Source organism: Corvus kubaryi, unplaced genomic scaffold (genome assembly GCF_017639235.1).
Source record: "Corvus kubaryi isolate FWS band 111438036 unplaced genomic scaffold, C.kubaryi_AGA036_p1.0 37241, whole genome shotgun sequence".
NCBI lineage: Eukaryota > Metazoa > Chordata > Aves > Passeriformes > Corvidae > Corvus > Corvus kubaryi.
Window position 1 is genome coordinate 755,881 of NW_024581071.1, and position 22,836 is coordinate 778,716.

The following is a 22,836-nucleotide window of genomic DNA, read 5'->3' on the forward strand; positions in this document are numbered from 1 at the left end:
TCACTGCACTCACACTGCACACTCACTGCACTCACTGCACTCACACTCCAGTCACTGCATACACACTGCACTCATACTGCACACACTACACTCACTGCACACACAATGCACTCACTGCACACACAATGCACTCACTGCACACATTGCACACACACTGCACTCACTGCACACACACTGCACTCACACTGCACTCACTGCACTCACACTGCACACACACTGCACACACAGCACACACAATGCACTCACTGCACTCACACTGCACACACTGCACACACAGCACACACAATGCACTCACTGCACTCACTGCACACATTGCACACACACTGCACTCACTGCATTCACACTCACTGCACTCACACTGCACTCACACTGCACACACACTGCACTCACTGCACTCACACTGCACACACACTGCACACACACTGCACACACAGCACATACACTGCACACACTGCACACACACTGCACACACTGCACACACACTGCACATGCTGCACACACGCTGCACATGCTGCACACACTGCAGACACAGTCCCCAGGCATGCACCGACTGCACTGGGCACACTGCCCACACCACACACCTGTGGCACACGCTCTGAGCACACCACAGCAGCACCAGGCACACGCTGCTCGTGTTGGGTGCACTGCACATGGACACAGCACACGCTGCACAGGCACTGCACATTGCCACACGCATGCACGCACTGCATGTGCTGCACTGCACAGTGTGTGCCAGCGGCTCTGCATGCGCCGCTGCTGCATGTGCCGTGGGCACTGCACACACTCCACACACAGCTGCACACACTGCACCGTGTGCCCACAGCTCCCGTGCAGGGGTCCGTGCTGTGCCCCGCACACACTGTGCTCCTTGCACACCCACAGTGCTGTGCACACCCTGCACGAGCGCTGTGCACACGCACTGTGCCGCGTGTGCTGCGTGCACGGCACACAGGCACTGTGCCCTAGCACTGCTCCCGTGTGGCACAAACAACCCCCACACCCCCATCCCCGCACGTACACACCCACACTGTGCCCATGCTGCACACCTTCCACCGCATGCTCAGCCCACTGCACACCCCCCCACACACCTGTGCCTCACTGGGAGCACCCCTGAGCACCCCTGGGCACCCACCCGGGTACAGGCACAGACGCGGCTGCCGCGGGCACACTGCACACACCCCCACGGCACACATGGGCACCCCCACACAGACACCCCTGTGTGCACAGCCTGGGCAACACCTGACACCCACCCCCTGCCTGCTGCCCTCTAGGACCCCCATTTACCCCCTCCCAGCATGAACCCACGCTCCTTTTCTCTCCCCACTCCCATTAAGGCATTAGGTGAGTCTTTGCTGGCGGGTCTGGGCAATGCGCTGCCTTCCCCTTGCCCCAGGATTACGGTTTTCTGCCCCATTTCCATGTCTGCCGACATCCTCATGGTGGAAAGAGACCCTTAATCCTCTGCAAATACTGCAGGAAGATTTCAGATGCCGGATAAAAAGCTTAAAGATGAAACGTTGCAAGGGTTGAAAATGCTTATAAGCGTCACCAAAATGGTTATTGGCCGGGGGACAGTGCCAGGTCACTCCCGCCCAGCCTGGAGACTGACACTGGGTCCTCCAGCGTTCCAGGGCCAGCCTTCACCATGGAAGAGGCTGGACAAGAGGAGCTGGGCAGGAAGGAGGAAATTAACCCAGGCTTGGTCCCCCCCAGGCCAGGGCAGAGAGAGATCAGGTCGGCTCTCTGTGATGGCACTTGCATAAAATTCTCCACTTTAGAGGAAATCTGACTTTTAGCACGAGTGGGTTCATTGGCCTGGTGGCATCTGACAGCAGAGCCAAGCGTGAGGCGCCCTTTGGATGCTGGGTCAGTCCCCAGGGCTGTGGATCAGCCCCCAGGACACCCCAGCCCTGGGATCCTCTGCTGTGGCAGAGAGGATTATGACTTTGCATAACCTGTTCCTAGAGCCACCCTATCTTCCCATCCCTCCATTTACTTGTCTGTCCGTCTCTGGACTGGGGACACGTGGGCTCCAAAGACCCCACACCCCTCTGACTCTGCGGTGCCCCTGCAGGTGCCACCATGTTCCTGAATAAGTGCGAGGGGGACCTGGGTGAGCTGCGGAAGCCAGGGGACAGTGAGGGCACCCCACCAGCCGCTGCCGAGGAGGAGCAGCCCAAGAAGAAGCACCGGCGGAACCGCACCACCTTCACCACGTACCAGCTGCACGAGCTGGAGCGCGCCTTCGAGAAGTCCCACTACCCCGACGTGTACAGCCGCGAGGAGCTGGCCATGAAGGTCAACCTGCCGGAGGTCCGCGTGCAGGTAGGGAGGGCAGCACCCCAGCACCCTGGATCTGTCCCTGGGCAGTGTCAGAGGGTCCCAAAGGTGCTGGAGAGCTCTGCTCAGCTCTCAGCTCTACTGCCAATGCCTCCTTCTGTGCCTCAGTTTCCCCATTGCTCGAGGTGGGAGCGGCATCTCTGCAGAGCCAGCTGCTCCCAACAAAGACAGAGAAAGGGTTTAATGGCTAAACCTTGTTCCCCCATGGGGTCCCAGTTTGACCCACAAGGTCCCAGTTGGGCCCATAGGCCAGAGGCTCCATTAGGGCACAGAGATGATTTTCAGAAACGTTTGCCCCTTCTGGTGGTGGCTGCTCCCATCCCTCCTGCTGATCACACGGGAAAGTGGCCAAAAAACCCACCTTGGCTGATAGTGGCCCCTTCCAGGTCTTTTGGGCTGGGAAAGCACAAGATCCTCATGTATTTGAGGGTTTTAATCTTGTTGGAGCGGATCAGGAGGGCAGCGGGGCTGGGGATGTTTTGCACCTTAGGCTGCAGCAAAAGGCTCATGGAGGGACAGCAGAGCCTGGGAAGAGCCTGGGGTCCCACCAGTCTGCTCCCCACCATGCCTGGACTGAAATCAGGGGTGAAATCATGAAGGGAGAAGGGGTCAGGAAGCTGAAGTGACAAACCCTGTGAACCAAAGGAGTAACTCCCATACAAATGAACTGAATTCCCCAGGCCTCAGCCCCAGTCAAGACAATGCAGCCTTTTTTGTGGGGATCCAGACCATACAGACGCCTCTGCTGAGCTCTCTGAGCAACAGCCAGTTTCACAGAATCACAGACTCGTTCAGGTTGGAAAAGCGCTCTGAGACCCTCCAGTCCAACTGTTCCCCAGCACTGCCAAGGCCACCACTAATCCATGTCCCTAAGTGCCACGTCCACATGTCGTGTAAGTCCCTCCAGGAATGAGGACTCTACCACTGCCCTAGGGAAGAAGTTTCCACCAATATCCAACCCAACCATCCCCTGGCACAGCTTGAGGCCGTTCCCTCTCCTCCTGTCCCTTGTTCCCTGGGAGCAGAGCCTGACCCCCACCTGGCTGCCCCCTCCTGTCAGGGAGTTGTGGAGAGCCAGAAGGTCCCCCCTGAGCCTCCTTTGCTCCAGGCTGAGTCCCTCCAGCTTCCTCAGCTGCTCCTCATCCAACTTGTGCTCCAGCCCTTTCCCCAGCTCTGTTCCCTTCTCTGGACATGCAGTTTGCACCAGTGCAGCCCAGTGTCCACCAACAGCCGTGACCAGCCCACAGAACCCTCCCCTTTCCCACCCAGCCATTCATCTTTCCTCCCCTTTGCCTCCTGCAGCAGACCCTGTGCCCTGTGCTGCTCTGGGGACAGGAGGATCAGCACTTTAATGAGCAATTCCCACGGGGCCTGACGTCACCGCTGCATTTGGGCCACTGGTCCCTGTCATTCCTGCTGGGTCTTGGCGCAACTGTGGCTGTTTAACTTATAAAAGCTGTGACCAAGGGGCTGGGAAGGTCAGATAGCACTGTCCCATGGACTGCTGGGAATCTGCAGGGCCAGGGTGCATGTTCCCATGGAGCAGAAAGGGGCTGTGTGCTTACACCTCTCACTTTCCATACCTTGGAGATGTCCTTGGTCTCTGGGGCTTGTGGGAGAGGTCTGGCAGAGGTGCTGGGATTGCTGGAGCCCTGTAGGGCAGCCCTTGTGGGATGGGACACCCCCACCTCAAGCACTCCCTGTGGGGCACCCCACATGGGATACTGCAGAACGGGGCACTCTGCCTGGGGCAGAGACATGGGGCACCCTGCATGGGACACCCTGCATGGGACACCCTGCATGGGACACTGCATGTGGGGCACACTGCAAGGGTCCAGCTGGGCACAGTGAGCTCACCTTGGCTCTCACCTTGCAGGTCTGGTTCCAGAACCGACGAGCCAAGTGGAGGCGGCAGGAGAAGATGGAGGCCAGTTCCATGAAGCTCCACGACACCCCCGTGCTCTCCTTCAACCGGCCCCCCATGACCCCCAACGTGGGGCCCATGAGCAACTCCCTCCCGCTCGACCCATGGCTGACGTCCCCCATCTCCAGCGCCACCACAGTCCACAGCATCCCCGGCTTCATGGGAGCCCCGCAGGCCCTGCAGCCCCCCTACGCTGGGCACTCCTTCCTCAACACCCCCCCACCGATGGCGCAGGGCATGCAGCCCATGGCCCCCGCGCCCTACCAGTGCGGCACCCCCTTTGTGGACAAGTACCCACTGGAGGAGGTGGACCAGAGGAGCTCCAGCATCGCCTCGCTCCGCATGAAAGCCAAGGAGCACATTCAGACCATTGACAAGACCTGGCAGCCCATTTGATGAACGCTCCACTCCGAGCCCCCCGTCTGCCGCTCCTGCCCCCGGTGCTGGCTCGGCCCCGTGGCCGTGGGGGAGGACAGTGGGTGCTCAGCAGGACCAAAGCTGGCACTGGGCAGGGATGCCAGGCTGCGTCTTCCCCACACTGACCCAGCACTGGTGGTGTCAGGGGAGTGAGTCGGAGTGCTGGCAGGACCCCACAGCTGGGGGGAAGCACCGCAGGAGAGCCCCTTTGCCTCTCTGAGGCACCAAGATCAGCTGAGGACTTGGCTGAGGCTCAGGCATCCCACTGTGCCACCCATCACACCCCAGTTGGACACCTCCTTTCTCCACAGCCCCTCCCCTTGCCATTACTATTAATTTTTTTTTTTTTTAATGCTGCAGATTTAAACAAAACTGAACAGAAAGCTCTAGTTTTGTAGGGAGTACTTGGGGGGATGTTTTAGCTGCGTCGGGGCACGCCGCCGGTCATGCCGGGAGATGCACCGGCGCCGAGAGCACGGGTGTATTGTGAGTAAAGAGATAAGCTGGACAGCTGCCTCATGCTGGAGTCGGGCACTGCCGGGGCCTCGGTCGTGCCGTGCCATGCCGTGCCCTCCTTAGCACTGTGGGGCTGCCAAGCCTCTGCCAGAGAGGAGATTTCTGTGGGGGCATGGGAGCACCCTCCTGCCCTGCTCCCTCGGGCCGCTGCGTGCAGGGCTGGGCCAGGTCCAGGCACAGGTGACCTGATCCAGCCCCAGCTGGGACTGGCTTGTGCTGCTGCACCGTGGCTTCAACAGCTTGTCGCAGGTCACCTGCTCGACTGTCCCTTAGGGGCTGTGCCCGCTGCCCCCTGCCCTAACACTCCCAGAGGTGCCAGTGGCAGAGAGCTGCTGGAATTGTGCTGGTGGGAGGATGGGTAGCAGTGGGACCCCCGAGGCCCCTGGCCAGGGCTGGTGAGAGGAGGGGGCCGGCTGTGAGCCCTGGGGTCACCGCAACAGGGTTGTTGGGGCACACCAACGCGCGGCTTACGCCTTGCCAGTGTTTCCTGCCAGGTGGGAGCTGGGTGGTGGTGACATGGTGCCGTGTCCTCAGGGGTCCCCAGAGTGGTTTTGCAGCTCCGGGGGACCCCATCTGCCCATCCGCCGGAGCTCGGGGCACAGCCAGTGTCACCGGCACCCTCACTGATGGCAAAAGCCAGGATGGCCCCAGCACACGGCTGAGTCCACAGTGGCTCTGAGGTGCTTAAGCACAGCAAGACAGGGGGGCTTATCCCTGGGTGAGCGGGTGCCCCGGGTCCCTGGGATGCCCTGAGGTGTCCTAGGTTCCTGGGGTGCCCCAGTCCCTGGAGGAGCCAGACGAGGGACAACCTTCCCCCCACCAAAACAAGGTGTTTCCCCAGAAAATCTTTCCACTTAGGACCTGACAACAGCCCCCAGCCGGGGCTGTGCTGGGGCAGCCCCATCCCCACCGCGTCCCCCCGGCCCAGATCCCGCTCAGTGCCAGCACCCGCGCCCGCAGCCCCCCCAGCCCGGGGTCTCACCCCGATCCGAACCCCCCGGGGGCGGACCCTGACGTCCCCAGACCCCCGCGGTCGGGCGGGTCTGGCCGGGATGCCAGGGGGCCAGGCGAGGCACTGACCCCGGCGAGACCCTTCTCCTTGTGCCCCGTCCCCCGGCTGCTGCTGCTCGTCTGTTTCGTTAGCGACAATTAAACCTTTAACAGCCCATTAAACGCATAATCGATGCTCCCCGGCTCCCCGGCCCAGCTAATGGGGTGAAGCGCCCCGGCCGAGGCGAGCTCCGGCCGGCAGATAATGAAGCAACGGCTGCGGAAGTAATGGGGTTTGATCCGGGGGACGGGACGCGCTCAATGGGGGCTGCGCTTTTCACATGACATAATTGCCGAGGCTGGCGCCAGCCCGGGGCACCCCTCGGCCTCCCGAGCGCCAACAAAGGCCGGCTGGCGCGGGAGCGGCAGCGCCGCACCCCCGGCTCGTTTGATCGGAGCCTAATTGGGGCGAGGGTGCTCCCCCAGCCCGGCCCCGCAACCGCCGCCCGAGAGCGCGGAGGGGCCCCGCGAGGAGGATGCGTCTCCCCGGGTCCTTGGGGCTGGGGGTTGTGTGAATTATGGAAACGAGCTGTTTTCCATGGGGTGGCACGGGGAATGTCGGGGTTCCCTCACTTGGTACCTCCCTTCCCTCCCGTGGGTGCGCTGCACCTCCTGCGGGAACGGGCAAGATTTCTGACCCCAAAAATGCCATTTAAACGCAGGGAGGGCGCAGAAGCGCCGAGCCGCCTGGCCGGACCGCTTTATTGGTGCTTTCCCCGGTGGATACCCACTGGAGACTGCCCCAGCATGCGGGGGTTTGTGTGGGAAAAATCCAAGCAAAAAAATCATTTTTTTCCCCTTTGATCCCAATCCTGTCCTGAAATCGTTCACTGCCCAGATGGGGCCGGTTGCTGGGGTTGTACTGTGAGGAGTGGATGCTACTGGGAGCGGGGGGGCACCGCTCGTGGTCGAACAGGAACCACCCCCTCGTGGCCGAACAGGAGCCCTCCCGCTCCCACCCCCTCTAATCTCCTCCCGCGGGATTTGCCCCCTAAGCTGCTTATTTCTCTCTATTTCTCCCGGGCCTGAACGAACCTAGCCCTGCCCCGGCACGACACCTCGAGCCCGCTCAGCCGTGGTCTCTGGGCACTCTGCCCCTGGCACTGCCCGGCGGTGGCCTGGCATGTGGGGCTGGCACTGCCCAGGGACGTGGGACTGGCACTGCCGGGGGATGTGGGGGTGGCACGGCCATGCCAGAGGACGTGTGGCTGGAGCCAACAGTCCTTGGCACAGGCCAGGATGGAGCTCAGCCTCTGTGCACATCACCTCCACCCCCTCCATCCCCTGGCCCCCGGCAGGACAGACAGACATGGTGCCAGGGCACTGCAGTGATGGGGGAGGGGGCCACACTGTCCCTCTACAGGGTGTGGGAGCTGGGGCCCTCGGGGCTCAGGTTCTCCTCAGGGGTGTTGACCCACGAGCTCCCCACCACCCCCCAGCTCCTGGGGGGAGAGGAGAAGAGGGGGCTGTGGGGCGGCGAGGGGGAGGCCGCCCGCTGCAGGTTGAGCTTGGCGATGAGCGGCCGCCCCACGTTCACCCGCTGCCGCTCCTCCACAAAGTCGTCCATGCCCTGGTAGCGATACTGCAGGCAGATGGTGAAGGCCAGCTCCTGCTGCGGGGGACACCAGCACCATGGGCTCCTGTCCTGGTGCAGCCATGGTCACGCTGTGCCCCCAACACCAGCCCCTGCCCACCATGGCTCTTACCTGCAGCTTCTGCAAGCCACAGATCCGGCTGTAGAGGCAGCAGGAGGGGCAGCCGAGGCTCCAGACAGGTGCCAGCGGGCTGCCCACCTCCTCTGGGCTCTCCTTGTTGGTGCACTTGAGGTCCACATCCAGCTCCTGCCATGGATGGCATCCATGTGAAAACCACCACAGTTTCCCCCCCAGTTCCTCAGCGTTGCCCTAGTGGGGACTTCAGCAGCTGCTCCCACCTCAGGAATATCCATGAGCCGGGCCTCACAGTTGGTGATGTCCTTGGGGGCAGCCACCACACGCGTGTAGATGATCATGATGTTGGAGAACTCGGCGGCGAAGCCCAGCTGGACGCTGACACCGCAGTCGAAGCGAAGGTGCCGGCTCTCTGGCAGGACTGGGGAGGGGACAGGGAGCACAGGGCTGGGACCTGCAGGGGCTCAGGGCTGGAGCTGTACCCACAGGTGAGGTGGCCGCGGGGTCACCCCGGAGCACGGGTGCCAACGTGCTCCTGTCTCCAGGCTGGTGGCTCTGTGCCGACAGTTTCTCCTCCAGGTGGGAGGAACCCAGCAGATGTTCGCAGCCTCTCTCTGCTCCTTGGGCTGTCCCCCCTCTAGATGCCAGCTTGGGACAGGGTGGCCATGACTCACCGTGAGCCTTGGCCCACTGCAGGTTCCTGGCAGAGGACTCATCCTGGCCCGGGGGGCGGATGGGGTCTGTCAGAGCCCGTCTCTCTGAGAGGTTGCTGCGAAGCTCCAGTGCCTGCCGTCCCCGCGTGATCTCCAGAGTGCCCATGTCTGTGGGGGCACAGGGGGTCGGCGGGGGCCACCAGGGGGGTCACTGTTCCCCACTGCTCCTCACTCACCCTCGGCCACCTTGTCCAGCAGCACCGTGATCTTCTCATCCTCCATCAGCCAGCGCTTGAGGAAGGTGACGAAGATGCCGTTGGAGAGCTCACCCTGGCTCAGCTCATAGGCTTCGGCATCCGCGCACCTGCGGGGACAGGGCAGTGTTTGGATCTGTCATGGGGTCTGGCACACCCTGGGAATTGGCCCCCAACAGGATGACAGCCCTAAGGAAGCCAGAGTTGAGTGCCCAGAGCTCTTCCTGTTCCCATCACACCATCTGGCCACCATGCTGGGGACAGGTGAGAGCATGGCCAGATCCTGGATGCTTTAAAGCATCACCAGCCCAAACCCCTGTGTTCTGGAGGAGTCTTGGGGCTTCATGCCAGCAGGTGCTGCCCAAACCCAAGCAGTGCCATGGGCACCTCCCTGCCTTGTGAGGGACTGGGGGCTGCTGCTTGCCCAACCCCTCCAGCATCGAGGGTGGAGGGATGCAGGCGTGGGGGTCTGAGCCCCTGCCCTGAGCCAGGCAGGGAGACTCAGCCCCACTGCCTGTGCCAGGGGATGGTGGGAGGGAACCCACGTGGCATAGCCAAAGACGATGTTGGCCGTGACCTCCAGCACCCCAACCTGCGGGATGACGTCATCGTTGAGGTTCCTGCAAGAGAAGAGAAGCTGGACAGAGTGAGAACCTGTCCTCCCCCAAAACCCACCCCAAAGCACACCAGACCTGGAGGGCTGCTCTGTGCTCCTCTGCCCACCCATTACAGCATTTGCTAGCTCACAGGGGCAGTGAAGTTTTGGGGCATTTAGACACTGACAGTGGGTTTAGATGGGACCCTGGGGGTGCTCCGCTACCCTCCCCCGGGAGCCACCACCCACAGGTCCCTGTGCTGGGCCCTCCCCGAGTGGCAGCTTGTCCCGAGGTGGGTGGCAGGGCCGGGTCACCTCTTGCGGCACATGTCAAGCAGGAAGATGTTGAGGCCGGTGCGGCGCTGCTGCATCTCCCGCAGCACCCGCTGCACGCACAGGCAGTGCTCGGACGTGTAGGCGCTGGGTGCGTCAATGGGCACCATGAAGCTGTTGCCAAAATTTTCATAGCCATGCCCAGCATAGTAGAGCAAACCTGCTGGGGGAACAGAGGGCAGGTGACATGGTGGTGACATGGTGGCATCCCCTGACCTGCCAGCACCTGCTCCTTGCCTGGCTGCACCCCAAGACTCCACCAGCATAAAACCACCCAGTTCCCCCTGGGCTGGAGCCGCCCTGGCGGGTGTTGTCGCACCGTAGACGCCCTTGTCAAGGAGGAGGAGGAACTCATCGACGGCCATCTGCATCTCGGCCTTGCGCAGGTCCAGCAGTGACACCACCTTGAAGTCGAGCTGGTGGAGGAGGGCACCGAGGGCGTGAACATCCACTATGGGCGCCTGCAGCTGCTTGTGGTGCAGGTAGTGCATGTTGCCGATCAGCAGCGCCACTTTGTCCGTGGCTGCAGGGATGGGAGAGGGAGGTGTTGTTATGGAATGGGACACTCCTGCTCTCCATGTTACCCACAGCCCACAGAGGTGACACCCAACTCTGGCCAGCATCACTGTCCCTGGGTACCAAGGTACCCTGTGGCATCCCTGCCTTGCTCTTCCCCAAACCCTCAGGTTACAGTTAAGGGTTAGGGCTGGGGATTGGGGTTGAGGGTTAGGGTGCTGATCTGCTCTCCTAATTCAGGTTGGGGTTGGGCTGCTGTTTCACTCTCCCAGTATGCTGCACCCAAAGCGTCCTGGCCAAGTAAAGCCTTATGGGGTGACAGTGGTGACAGTGGTGACAGTCAGAGCCCCCCAGGGCCACCAGCCCCTCCTGGGCAGGCTCTTACCGTACAGCTGTCCAGGGCTGCCATGCTCTAGGGAGCCTGGGAAGAGAGAAATGCTGTGCCATGGCCCTCCAGTGCCAGGGGAGCACAGAGGGCAGAGCAGCACAGACCTGTCTGCTCTGCCCCCACCTACCTCCATCCCCCTCCGGCCAGGAGCCTCCAGAGGTGAAGAGACGCGGGCCTGTGGCAGAGGGGATGTCAGGGACCCCATGCATGGCATCACCTCCCGGCATGGGCTGCAGTGCCCCCAGAACTGTGGAGCAGCCATGAGGGCTTTACTGGGAACAGACCAGGTGGGGGGTCACAGAGGTTTGTCTGGGGCCCTCACCGATCTCCACGTCCACCTCCTGGCTCCACACCTCGTGGAAGAGGTTGAACACACGGCAGGAGTAGCTGCCCCGCTCGGCCGTTGTCACCAGCTTCACCTGCCAGCAGGACAGAGCAGGAGGCTGGGGCAGGGTGCCAGATGATGCTGCACTGTGCCACACTGTGCCATGCTATGCCATGTTGTGCCATGCCGAAGTTTCATACCTGGAGCTGGGGTGCCTGTGCCCCTTCCACGGGGCGTCGGTTCCTGAACCACTGGTACTGGGGTGGGGGGTTGCCAATGGCTCTGCACTCCAGTGCCAGTGTGTCCCCCTCGGCCAGCCGGCACGGCCGCGGCTGCTGCAGGATCTGCAGCCCTGCCATGGTCAGGCAGTAGCCACTGGCTGGGGAAGGGACAGGGTGGCAAATTAGGCACCCAGCCATGGCAGCACTCTGCAGAGCTGCGCCAGGCCCCAGGTTCTTCCCCCACAGGTCCTGGCACCCATGGCTGGCATGAGGCAGCAAGCGTGAGGAGGACACAGGGCATGTGGCTCCTCTGTGGGCACCATCACACCAGCAAGCCCAGAGACCTTCGCAGCTGAGCCAGGGCATTACATGGCAAATGATACCACTCAGGACCCACCACTGTCCTGATGGGGTGAGAGGTGCCCTGCAGGAGATGTCCCAATCCCAGTGGGGCAAGTGGTGCCCCATGGCAGCCAGCCCAGGGACACAGATCTCGAGACCCACCTGAGCTGGGGCTGCTGCTCTTCTCCACCTGGACGTGAGCCCACCTGGAGAAGGTGAAGGTGGCCCCGCAGTTCACCCGGCAGATGTACCACTCGGGCTGGCCTGCCAGGGTGGCTGTGTTGATCAGCAGCTCTGGGGATGTGGCTCCAGGCACCTATGAGAGGGGAGGAGGTCAAGGAGTCATGGGCTCCCTCTTACTCGTGCAGCTGCCCTCGCCATGGACAGGGTGTGGGGGCCCTGCTCAGTGTGGCACAGTGGGACCTCACCTCCTGCCTCCCACAGAACCATTGGTACGTGAGCCCCGGCGGGCCAGTCGCGCAGCAGGTCAGGGACACCTGTGTCCCCTCTGCCACCACCTGTGACTCGGGCTGCACCGTGATGCGGATCATGTCCTGGACTGCAGGAGAGGAGAGACCAGCCTGGACTGAGTCCCCTGTCCTGCATCACCCCATCCCATCCTGCCCCATCCCCACCTACAACAGATTCTCCTCTCCCAACCCAGCCCATCTTATCCCATCCCACACCTCTGTCCTGTCCCAGTCATCTCATCCTACTTTGTCCCATTGGTATATTCATTGCTATCCCATCTACCCATCTCATCTTGCTTCAGTTTATCCCTTCCCACTCTGCTCTATCCTATCCTATCCTATCCTATCCTATCCTATCCTATCCTATCCTATCCCATCCCATCCCATCCCATGCTGTCCAAATCTGTCCTGTCCCATCCGATCAGACCACATCCCATCCTATCTCATCCTGTTGCATCCATCCAACTCCACCCTGCCTGCCCAGGACCTCACTACCAGAGCAAGACCCCCATCAGGAACTGCTGTTCTTCACCCCCATCCCCATTTCCTCCTGCTGAGCCCCTGCCCCCTGGTGCTCCCCTCCAGCCCCCCGGTTCCCGCTGCCCGTCCGTACCGGCGGAGCTGAGGACCCGGCAGGCCTGTTCGTGCCCCATGCGCTCCAGGCAGCCCAGCAGGTACCTGAGGGTGCAGTCGCGCTCGGCCAGGAGCTGCAGCAGGCACTGTGTGGGGCTGCCGCGGGGCTCCAGCACCTTCAGCGAGCACATCTCCAGCTCCTCCGCGCTGCAAGCGCCCGCAGCCGTCAGAGCCACAGCCCCGTCCCTCGGGGCGGGTGGGAGCCCGGCCAGGGGCCTCGGCGGTGCCCGGCCCGGGGAGGAACCGCCCCGAGCGCCCCTCGCTCGGCCCGCGGCAGAGCTGGGCCCACGTGCGCTTGTGACCCGGCCGGGGACAGCCCCCGGCAGCGCTCCCCCAGCCCTACCTGCACTTGAAGCGTTTCTCGGCCCCGGCCAGCTCGGCCAGCTTGCGCCAGCCCCGGCCGGCGTTATCCAGCAGCTCACACAGCCGGGCCACCACTTCCTCGCCCAGCGAGCCGATGGGCATGTTCCAGTCCCCCATCCCTCCTGGGGACGCCGAGGGGACAAGCTGTCAGTGGGTCACGGGGTGACAGGCACCCTTGCCCCACCGGACCCCTCTGGGCACAGGGTGGCTTAGGGGGGAGAGCAGTGGGATCACTGGTGTCAGGACAGCTCCCGGCAGGAGCCTGAGGAGGTGCTGGGATCTGGCTGGGCAGTGCTGCTGGATCCGGCCACCAGCAGCCAGCCAGGAATGACACACAGTCCCACTTGGAGCTGGGTGGCACAGGGGACCCTGCTCATTCCCCCAGCCTTGGGCAAGGAGCCACGGTACCTTAGCCCAGCCACAGGAAAGGGACCTTCATGGAATGGGGGTCCACGGAACTAGAAAGAGGGGATGGCCCCCGTCACCTTCTTCGTCCTGTCAGGTGACACAGAGAATGGGGCCCCAGTACCCCTCTCCTTCTGACAGAGGCCCCAGTGGGGCAGCAGCAGCCCCCTTGCTGTCACCAGGCCTCTGGGTGGTGGCTCTGGAGCCACCACGAGGGGCCTATAGGGCAGAGGGAACATGGGGGTCTTGGGACTGGGACCCAACTCAGCTTGCCCTGAATCCTGGGAAAGGTTTCCATGTGACATGAACCACCTGGATAGGGGCAGCTCCCTCCTCCTCCCCTCAGGTCCCTTCCCAACAACCCACCCCAGAAGGGCCCTTGTCCCCAGGACTGAGCTGCCCAGAGCAGCTGGGTGACACTCACCCAAGCAGGGGGCTCCAAGACCAAGGACAGGGATCCAGGTGCTCCGTCTGCTCACCTGCTGCTGGATTTGGGGTCTGGACACACTGGGGGTGGCGAGGGGAGGGTGAGCTGCAGGCCCGGCAGGGATGGGTGCTCACCGCGGGATACGGCCGAGCCCCATCGGCTGCGAGAATGTGCGCTGAGCCCCACACAGAGGAAATGAAGGTTGAGTCCAAAATCTCCCCGAGGCCCCCGTGCTGCAGCACAGCACTTCTGCTTCCCTCTGCCTTCCTTCCTGTTGTGCAGCACATGGGCGCAGAGCTGCCACCCCCCGCCCACAGCCCCAGGGGAGCTGGGCACGGCTCAGCCCTGTCACAGGGCACACAGCACCGGGGACACCGCTGGGCCTGGCAGAGGCTCCACCGTCCTTTCCTCACTACAGGAACCCACATGCACCTCTTTTCTCCAGAGCCCAACTCAAGCCCAGAAGGAGCTGCAGGGCAGCGAGTCCAGAGTGGAGGTGAACTGAGGTGACAGAGGCACCTCTCTGGTGTGCCCAACATGCAGACAGAATCAAGGCTAGCGGAAGCTGCCGGGCTTTGCCAGGCTGAAGCAGCCCAAGGAGAATCAGGGATGGGGCAGTAAGACCCCCATTGCTGTGGGGAAGACCTTGCCTTCACCATCCAGCCCAGCCAAACCCTGGCATGCCAGCACCACTGCTCCTGCTGCTGGAGGAGGAACATGGTGTCGAGGTGGCACCGCAAAGGGCCACCATGTCCCCTCCCCCACTTTGCTTGCTCCCCACAGCACTGCCAAAGCCTGGCCCAGATCCTTCCACTCCCGGGAGCACAGGCTGCTCAGGCCCCGAGATCCACCTGCCAGGGATGTAGTGACACGGGTGGGTCATTCCCCCACCCCACGTGTCCACGGAGCCCTCAGCCCCAGCTGCTGTGGCATAGCCGGTGATGGAGCAGGGAGCAGGACCCATGTGCAGTGTGGGCTCCCTCTACGACCCAAAACCTGAGCTTCTGTCTTAACAAACAGAGAGACCTTGTGGCCTGTGTTGCCTTAGCCTTTGGCATGGATGGGACCTGCACCAAGCTTGCAAAGGATCTGGTTTGTCACAGCCTTTATAACAGATATCAGCCTCACCAGAGATTTATTTCTTATTTACAGCAAAGAGAAGAGACCAAAAGCCAGGGCAGGTCCCAGTGCTGGCACATGGGGAAGCCCCAAACTCAGCAGCACCTACAGCTTCTTGCCCTTCTTCAACCTGTTGCGCTGCCATGTGTTGTACTTCCGCAGGCGTCTCCAATACTCAAGCGAGTCGGGGTCCAGCTCCTCCAGCTTCTTGGGGGGCCCAAGGTGGATCTTAAAGAGCCTGGGGGTGAATGCAGAGGATGTGAGGCTGCGAGAAGGAGGACAAAGGGACAACCACGGGACAGAGCAATGGACGTGAGTGACCAGGATGTGCAGATCCCTCACCCCCACGTCCTCAGTGCACCCACGCCTCTCTCTTGACCCTGATGAAGGTGTCTGGGTCTCAGAGGGGCAGTCTGCCTCCTCCCAGGGCACTTCCCCATCCCTGTTACACAGCTCTGTGCCCCTGGGATGGTACCTCTGTTGGGACACAGAGGGGAATGGGGCAGCACGTACCAGTCGGGGTACTCGGAGTCGGGCTTCAGGGCCACCTCCGGACCCTCCTTGAAGTAGTTGACCCCCATAGCGTGGGTGGCGAGCATGGTGGGGTCCGTGCACACCTCCGGCCCCTTCAACATCTCCTTCGGCACACCCTTGCCTTTGGCCTTGGCGGCTGTGGTGAAAACAGCAGGGTCAAGGCAGGGGACATGCGGGAGGGCAAGGACGCACACAGGGGAAGGGCTGGGGACTCGATGGCAAGGGCACCGCGGGGCCGGGGCCGGGGCCGGGTGGGAGTGGGGGCTACGAGGAACGGAGCTGGGGCGGCGGCACCACCGGGAGGGCGCGGGGCCGAGGCCGGGGACCGGGACACGGGGCCAGGAGCGCGGGCAGGGCAGGGCCGGTTCCAGGGCCGAGGAGCGCGGGACCGGGGCACGGGGGGACGAGGGGGCACGGGGCCGGAGAGCGCCGGCCGGGGCCGGTGCCCGTGCGGGTCTCACCGGGTTTCTTGGCGTAGCCGCGGGCCGAGGCGCGGAACGCATCTCCCGCCGCCCGCAGCAGCCCCCGGGCGGCCATGGGCGCGGGGCACGGCGGGACCGGGGCGGGGCCGCGGCCGCGCCTGCGCGGCGCGAACGGAAACGGCGGCGGGACCGTCCCGTCCCGTCCCGTCCCGTCCCGTCCCGTCCCGTCCCGGGCCGGTGGTGCCGGTAGCGACTGAGTCCGCCCGGCCCGGGCCCCTCCCGGGCCGCCGGCCCCATGGAGAGCGGCATCACCATGGACTTCCAGGCGGCCGCGCTCCCCGCCCCCGGCGGCGGCATCGATGAGACCGCGGAGCCGCGGGCCATGGACACGGAGGACGGGCCGGTCGCCCCTGGGCGCCGTGCGGGAGGCGGGCGGCCGGAGGAGCCCTCCCGCACCGCCCCGCAGGCCGGCAGCGGCTCCGGGCCGGAGGGGCCGGGGCCCGGCTCGGGGCGCGCCGCAGCCCCGGAGCTCGCGGGAGGCACGGGCGGACGGACCGAGCTGTGCCGGGGCTCAGGAAGAGCGATGGAAGCGGAGGCGGTGCCCGCGGTGCTGCAGGGCTCTGCCCGCTGGGAGCCCAGCGCCGGGAGCGCCCCTCGGGGCACGGGGCACCCCCGGAGCCCCAGCAGTGCCGACCCCGCGGGTATGGAGCTGGATGAGATCCCCGAGCCCCGCGCCCGCCCGGGCAGTGCCGAGTGGGCCGAGGATGTGGAGGACGAACCCTCGGAGATCCAGGGGCTGCTGGCTCAGCTCGAGACCCTCGACCCCAACCTCCGCGACCGCTCGTCCGCCCCAGAGCAGGGCTCGCCATCCCCTTCGGGCGCCGGTGCCCGGCGGGGCCGCGGGCAGTGCCCGGGCAGGTGCCGGCCGTGCCCGCTGCACGTGGCCACGGGCCGGGGCCTGGCGATGCGTCCCTGCTGCCCCCAGCACTCCGCCTGCGACCGGCCCTGCCACGGGCTGCTCTTCGCCGAGGCTGACCGGGAGGACTTGCTGAGCCTCCTGTGCTACGAGGGGGGGCTGCCCGAGGCTGGTGCCGAGACCCCCTTGGCCCACTCCGATGTCCTTGCTGGGACCAACCTGGAGATGCTGCAGGCTCAGGAGGAACCAGCCACTGTGGAGAAGCCTGAAGGGCTGGGGAGGCCAGAGAGCTCGGAGGAAGAACCTTCTGGCAGCTGGTGTTATGGAGAGGGGCTTTGCGAGGACGATTCTGCCGGCGAGGGTGCTCGGGAAGGTTCCCCGGAGCCGGCGTGGGCAGCGCTGCCTTCTGCTCTGGCCTCCGGGACAGAGCAGCCACCTCAGGGCGCTGTGACCGTGAGTGCACCGTGCCCTGGGCTGCGATGGGGCAGCAGGAGCCAGGACATGCCACTTGGCTCTGCTCCCTCCTGGGATCTGGGATGGGGGCAAAGGAGAGCCAGGGATGACTTTCCTCAGGTCTTACAGGGCCTCGCACTGCGAGATTGCCCAGACAAGACCCTCGGTACCAACTTTGGCTCTGAATGCATGCTTGCCTGGCTGGCTGATTCATGGGTGCCCTGGGGCAGAGGCTGGTGGGTCTGAACAGCCCCTCTGGTCCTGGGATCCTTGCCATCCTCCCCTCCAGCCCCAGGACCCTGCACTATCACACCCACAGGCATATGACTCTGCTCCTCCCTGTCCAGCCCTGGGACCCTGTGCCATTTCCCCCATTCCCAGCGATGCTCTGCCCTTGCTGTCCCACTGCTCCAGGGCCAGGCAGGCTGAATCCCTGAGGTCCCAGCCACAGCCTCACTTGCCCTCTCATTGCTTTGCAGAACAGGGAATCCCCATCATCCTGCCCAGCCTTCAAAGCGGGTGAGTTGCTTCTGTGCTCAAGCAGCAAGAGCACCCAGGAGTCTTGACCCACCTGGTCTGACCCTGAATGGGGGTGGTCGGGGATGCCGGTCGGGGATGCCAGTCGGGGAGGGAACAGCCAGCTCTGCACCCATCCAGAGTGGGTGCACCAGGCTCCAGGTGGCTTGTTTGAGCCTTTGTTGAGGAAATGGAGGTGCATCAGGGATCAGGGAGGGGGTATACTTGGAAAGGGATGCCATGTGTTCTCAAGGGAAGGGGGAAGCAGGCCTGGTCCCCTGGTGATGCCAGGTGCCCATGTACCAAGTACTGAGCTGCTTCATCTTGCGTAGGAATGCAGCTAACAGGCAGCAGGAGTTGGTACCCCCAGTTTCAGAGGTTGAGGAGCAGCCCCTGCTCAATCCCTCCCAATGCCTCAGTTCCAGGCCCTTGTGACCCAGAGGACCTGCTGGATGGTGTGATTTTTGGGGCCAAGTACCTGGGCTCCACGCAGCTGGCCTCGGAGAGGAACCCCCCGACCAGCGTCCGCATGGCGCAGGCCCAGGAGGCGGTGGACAGGATCAAGGTGCAGGAGGGAGGGAGGGCCTGGCTGCCCTGAGCCTGGCCCCCTGTGGCTGTGGGGCAGCGCTCAGAATTTACCCAGGGGCACCTGGCTGTGGGGCTGGGTCCCAGCAGGGTCCTGTGACCTCTCCATCGTTCTGCAGGCACCCGAGGGGGAGTCCCAGCCCATGACAGAGGTGGATCTGTTTGTCTCCACACAGAGGATCAAGGTGCTCACTGCTGATACTCAGGTGAGCAGGAACAGCAGTACCCACGTGGCCCTGTGGCTGCTTCAGCATTCCTGTTTGGTCTTAGGATCTCAGCTTTGCTCCCACACCAGCAGGGTCTTGCCCAGGGATGGCCTATGGATGAGGACACATGTCTGGGAGAGGACGTGTCACTCCATAGCCATCCTGTGTCATGTCCTTGTCTCTCTGTGGCTGCACAAGGCTTCCCAAGCAACCTGCGCCCCGTGGAGCTGCTGGGATCCCAGACCAAGCTCTGGGGAACCCAGGTTTGAAATCTGGGGAGCTCTTTGCCTCAGGATTAGTTTCTGCATTACAGCAAGAGGGAAGAGCTGTCCTGTTCCCTGGCAGCACCCAGGAACACAAATGAGTCCTTGATGAAGGAGCTGTTTGTACCTTTTGGCACAGACATGGTTTCTGCCCAGTATGTGCCAGGCAGCTGTGCCACATCCCAGCACCGCTGCCAAACCCTTCCTGCTTGCCGTGCCAGCAGTCTCACAGCTGCCCACATGATCTGACGGCCCAGAGGGGGCTGAACTCTTGGCCTGTGTCCCCCTTGCCAGGAGGCCATGATGGATCACTCCCTTCAGACCATCTCCTACATTGCCGACATCGGCTCCCTTGTGGTGCTCATGGCACGCCGGAAGCTGCCGCGGCGCTCGGAGGTGGCAGAGGAGAAGCGGCTCTACAAGATGATCTGCCACGTCTTCCACTCGGCTGATGTGAGGCAACACACGGGTCCCTGGGGTGGGCGGGTCACCTTTGGGACCTGAGCCCCATCCTAGTGTAATAACTGGGTGTTCTGGGCTGGGGCTGCAGCAGAGACCCCTCCCTCCCCACAAGGGAGAGGGCAGGAGCCCAGCCTGAGCATCTCTGTGACACGCAGAGGCCCAGCGAGCAAAGTGGAGGGGAGGGTTGGCTCCGTACAGGGGCCCATTCAGGCAGGGAAGGAGCCAGGATGCCCTGGAGCTCCCAGGGACGGTTGCTGTGCTGGGCACTGCAGGGCACTGGGAGCTGTTGCCTCCAGCCCTGAGCCATGGGCAGGAACAGCCCTTTTGTTCCCCAGGCGCAGGTCATTGCCCAGGCCATCGGGCAGGCATTTGGCGTGGCCTACCAGCGCTTCCTGGAGGCCAACAGCATCGACCCGAGTGAGCTGAGCCCACGCCAGTATAGCCGTGCCCTTGAGGACCAGGAGCAGTACAACGCAGAGCTGACCCACTTCTCCCGGCAGGAGAACTGCAAGGACGTAAGAGCTGCTCCGGGGGGCGGGTACAGTGTGGGGAACTCACTGGCACCTCTGTGTCATCCGCTCCATGTCTGAGGTGCTCCCTACAAAACTGGACCCCATCCCAGCCAGCTGTGAGCGCAGCTGTGGGCTGGGACACGTGCTTCACAACTCTGGTGGAGGTTACAACTGTAACCCACCTGTTCCTCCCCCAGGTCTGCATCCGGAAGCAGAAGGGGGAGATCTTGGGCATTGCCATTGTGGAGTCGGGCTGGGGCTCCATCCTGCCCACCGTGGTCATCGCCAACCTGATGCACGGGGGCCCTGCGGAGCGGTCAGGCGAGCTAAGCATTGGGGACCGCCTCATGTCGATCAACGGGACCAGCCTGGTGGGGCTGCCCCTGGGCACCTGCCAGAGCATCATCCGGGTGAGCTGGGGCAGGGTGACCTGCCTCACCCCAGGAGGGAGATGGGGACTGGCCTGAATGATCTGGGAGCGTCTGTGACACCAGGATTCCCCTGGGGACCTCAGGTGTGGAGGCAGGTCATGCTTGTCCTGCAGGCTGTGACAGGTCCCGCTCAGTGCTTGGGAGGAAGGCAGGGACAAAGCTGGGGACTGTACTTGCTGTGGCCCTGCCTGAGGAGGGGGGGGGAGGAGGAGGCAGGCACCTGTCCTGAAGGGAACCTGTTGCATCATCTATCTCTCGGAAAGGAGCTGGAAGCAAGGGCAGCATAGCCTCAGGGGCAGGGATGTCTTGGGCTGGATTTGTAAGTTCTTGTCCCTGGATTTGTATTTGCAGTATCCCTTTGTGTGCTTCAGTTTACCCATTGAAAGCAGGTTGCTAATCCTCAGCCCTCACATGAGCAATTTGGCTGCATTGCCCCTCAACCAGTCTGAATAGCTCTCCAAAATCTGACCAAGCCCCATCCCCCCTTCCAGGAGGTGAAGTACCAGACTGAGGTGACACTGAACATTGTGCACTGTCCCCCTGTAACCACAGCTGTCATCCGACGCCCTGACTCCAAGTACCAGCTGGGCTTCTGCGTTGAGAACGGTGTGGTGAGTGCCCGTGGGATGGGAACTGGGCCAGGGTCTACCTGAGGGACAGGCAGAGCTGGCTGTGTCCAGGGAGCAGCCCCCAGCTCCCACACTCCATGTGCCTGCCTGGGCCAAGGGGTCACAGGGCTCTGCTGTGCACAGCAAAAGGCTCTTCACAGCCTGTCTGCAGCACCAGTGGTTGTATCCCTCTCCCTGGCGCTCTGTAGCTGTTTGCTTTTGGGGTGGTGGCTTCTTCCTGGCTTTCTGGGCATGACCCCAGTGACAGTTGTTGCTGTCCCCAGTGCCCCAGCCACTCCCTGCCGTGGGCTCTCCCGTGGCTGTGTTGGGAAGGCAGAGAGGGCATTCCTGGGCTCAGTGGGAGCTGGGTGGGTGGGTGGCACAGCCACCTCGCACACTGACTGGTGCTCCCCCTAGGATTGGAGGTGTGGGTCTCTCCTGATGCCCCAGGGAGCAGCTCAGTCTCTGCAGCCCAGGCCCGAGGGGAGCAGGAGGGGTCGGTGAGTGGGGCAGCCACAGCCTCGTCAGCCGAGGGACAAAATCCTGGGGGCTGCCTTTGCCCCAGCTCATCACGTCGCTCTGGTGGCAGCAATGCACAGGGACATCCCTGCCCTCACTGCGTGCCCGGCGGCTGGAGGAGGTGTGCCCCCCACTCCAGAGCTCCGGCCGGGAGCCTACGGGGCTGTGAGGGTTTGGAGCAGTGGTGATGCAGGGCTGGGCTGTGGGCACAGCCCTGCTCTCACAGCACTCCCCGCTCCCAGATCTGCAGCCTGATGCGCGGGGGCATCGCGGAGCGGGGTGGCATCCGCGTGGGGCACCGCATCATCGAGATCAACGGGCAGAGTGTGGTGGCCACGCCCCACGAGAAGATCATCCAGATCCTCACCGAGGCAGTCAGCGAGGTGAGCTGAGCCCCCATGGAGCCGCTGGGCTTGGAGCTGTGCACCAGCACCCTGCAGCCTGGGATGGGGCCTCTGACCTGTGCCTCTCTGCCTAGGTCCACATCAAGACCATGCCGGCCTCCACGTACCGACTGCTGACGGGGCAGGAGCAGCCCCTCTTCCTCTGAGCCACCATACTTGGGGCAGGCAGGAGCGGGCCTGGGGCTGCAGGGGCAGGACTGGCTCTGCCTTCTGCCCCAGCCCTACATCAGAGCCCTGAGCAGGGCCTAAGCCTGCACCTCTTTTGTTATACTCAGGACACAGTGGGAGGCTGGGGGCTGATACCCAGCCTGAGCAGCATCGAGGCCTGTGGTGCCACAGTTTAGGCACCTCTCACTCTCCAATCACCCCTCCCCACCTCACAGTGCCTGCACAGTGCCTGTCCTGCTGCTGCACAGGGTCCCTCGCCTTGGCCTGGTGCTGTTGGTAGGAGAGGGGACCCTATGTGAAAGTTCCCCCCATCCAGTCGCTGACCATTGTACTTTTACACTCACCAACGGTGCCTTTCCGAAGGCGGGGATGGTGCTGGAAGCACACCTCAAGTGCAGAGCTCAGGCCAGCACAGCCCCAGGGCAGCACTGACCCTGCACACCCATGTGTAGGTGCACACTGGCACCCATGAGGGACACCCAGCAGCTCCCAGACTCGGCCTTAAGGACAGAAGCACTGTTGGCACTTCTTTTCCCCTGGCTTGGCCAGAGGCCTGTTGGGGTGCAACAAACTCCGTTGGACCCATTGCACCAAGCTGGGAACCTGCCTCAGCTTTTCCCTGGTGCTGCCTTGAATCACTCTGCATGCACAGCCCGGCCCAGAGCCACAGCCTTTGGAGCAGCAAAGGGAACATGGCACTGCCCAGCCCCACATCCCGGGAGCTTGGGGCTGTGAGCCTTTTTGTGAGCAGCTCTCTGGCCCCCCAGAGCCACAGCAGTGCTGGCCTGGCTGTGTCTGTGTGCTTGGTTGCTCTAAAAATAAAAATTTTGGGAAATACGGGAGGCTGCATTTGAGGAGCTGCAGGGGGGCTGCAGC

The 22,836-nt window shown here is 63.1% G+C and overlaps 4 protein-coding genes across 6 annotated transcripts in view; 2 read left to right on the forward strand and 2 right to left on the reverse strand.

The window, feature by feature from the left end:
• RAX2 (retina and anterior neural fold homeobox 2) overlaps positions 1–6,385 on the forward strand; it is a 10,744-nt gene extending 4,359 nt beyond the window's left edge. Inside the window, exons 3-4 of the mRNA XM_042023298.1 lie at positions 2,075–2,325; positions 4,217–6,385. Of these exons, the coding sequence (XP_041879232.1) occupies positions 2,083–2,325; positions 4,217–4,660 (687 nt within the window). The 5' untranslated portion in view covers positions 2,075–2,082 and the 3' untranslated portion in view covers positions 4,661–6,385. The remainder of the gene's footprint in view (positions 1–2,074; positions 2,326–4,216) is intronic.
• A 525-nt stretch (positions 6,386–6,910) lies between these two features.
• LOC121662297 (mucosa-associated lymphoid tissue lymphoma translocation protein 1-like) lies at positions 6,911–14,112 on the reverse strand. Its single transcript, XM_042023302.1, is given in 18 exon segments — positions 6,911–7,859; positions 7,954–8,088; positions 8,181–8,338; positions 8,592–8,738; positions 8,807–8,934; positions 9,370–9,444; positions 9,735–9,912; positions 10,072–10,275; positions 10,654–10,689; positions 10,784–10,831; positions 10,979–11,075; positions 11,182–11,274; positions 11,276–11,360; positions 11,703–11,860; positions 11,973–12,103; positions 12,628–12,794; positions 12,991–13,132; positions 13,895–14,112. Coding segments are annotated over 17 exon segments (2,232 nt in total). The 5' UTR covers positions 13,128–13,132; positions 13,895–14,112; the 3' UTR covers positions 6,911–7,604.
• Positions 14,113–14,960: 848 nt separating this feature from the next.
• Positions 14,961–16,063, reverse strand: MRPL54 (mitochondrial ribosomal protein L54). Its single transcript, XM_042023301.1, has 3 exons — positions 15,957–16,063; positions 15,475–15,631; positions 14,961–15,199 (listed from the first exon to the last, which is right to left on the reverse strand). Exons 1-3 carry the CDS (start codon positions 16,030–16,032, stop codon positions 15,067–15,069), a joined length of 366 nt encoding a protein of 121 aa, XP_041879235.1. The 5' UTR covers positions 16,033–16,063; the 3' UTR covers positions 14,961–15,066.
• A 42-nt stretch (positions 16,064–16,105) lies between these two features.
• APBA3 (amyloid beta precursor protein binding family A member 3) lies at positions 16,106–22,797 on the forward strand. Of its 3 annotated transcripts, none has more exons than XM_042023274.1 (10): positions 16,107–17,286; positions 17,766–17,805; positions 18,222–18,367; positions 18,507–18,593; positions 19,151–19,309; positions 19,654–19,833; positions 20,028–20,240; positions 20,753–20,872; positions 21,615–21,771; positions 21,867–22,797. In XM_042023274.1, exons 1-10 carry the CDS (start codon positions 16,213–16,215, stop codon positions 22,028–22,030), a joined length of 2,340 nt encoding a protein of 779 aa, XP_041879208.1. In that variant the 5' UTR covers positions 16,107–16,212; the 3' UTR covers positions 22,031–22,797. The 3 variants fall into 3 exon arrangements, with proteins under 3 accessions (XP_041879210.1, XP_041879208.1, XP_041879209.1); XM_042023275.1 differs by having other exon boundaries at positions 21,631–21,771; XM_042023276.1 differs by lacking the exons at positions 21,615–21,771; positions 21,867–22,797 and adding an exon at positions 21,287–21,608 and having other exon boundaries at positions 16,106–17,286.
• Positions 22,798–22,836: the final 39 nt, after the last annotated feature.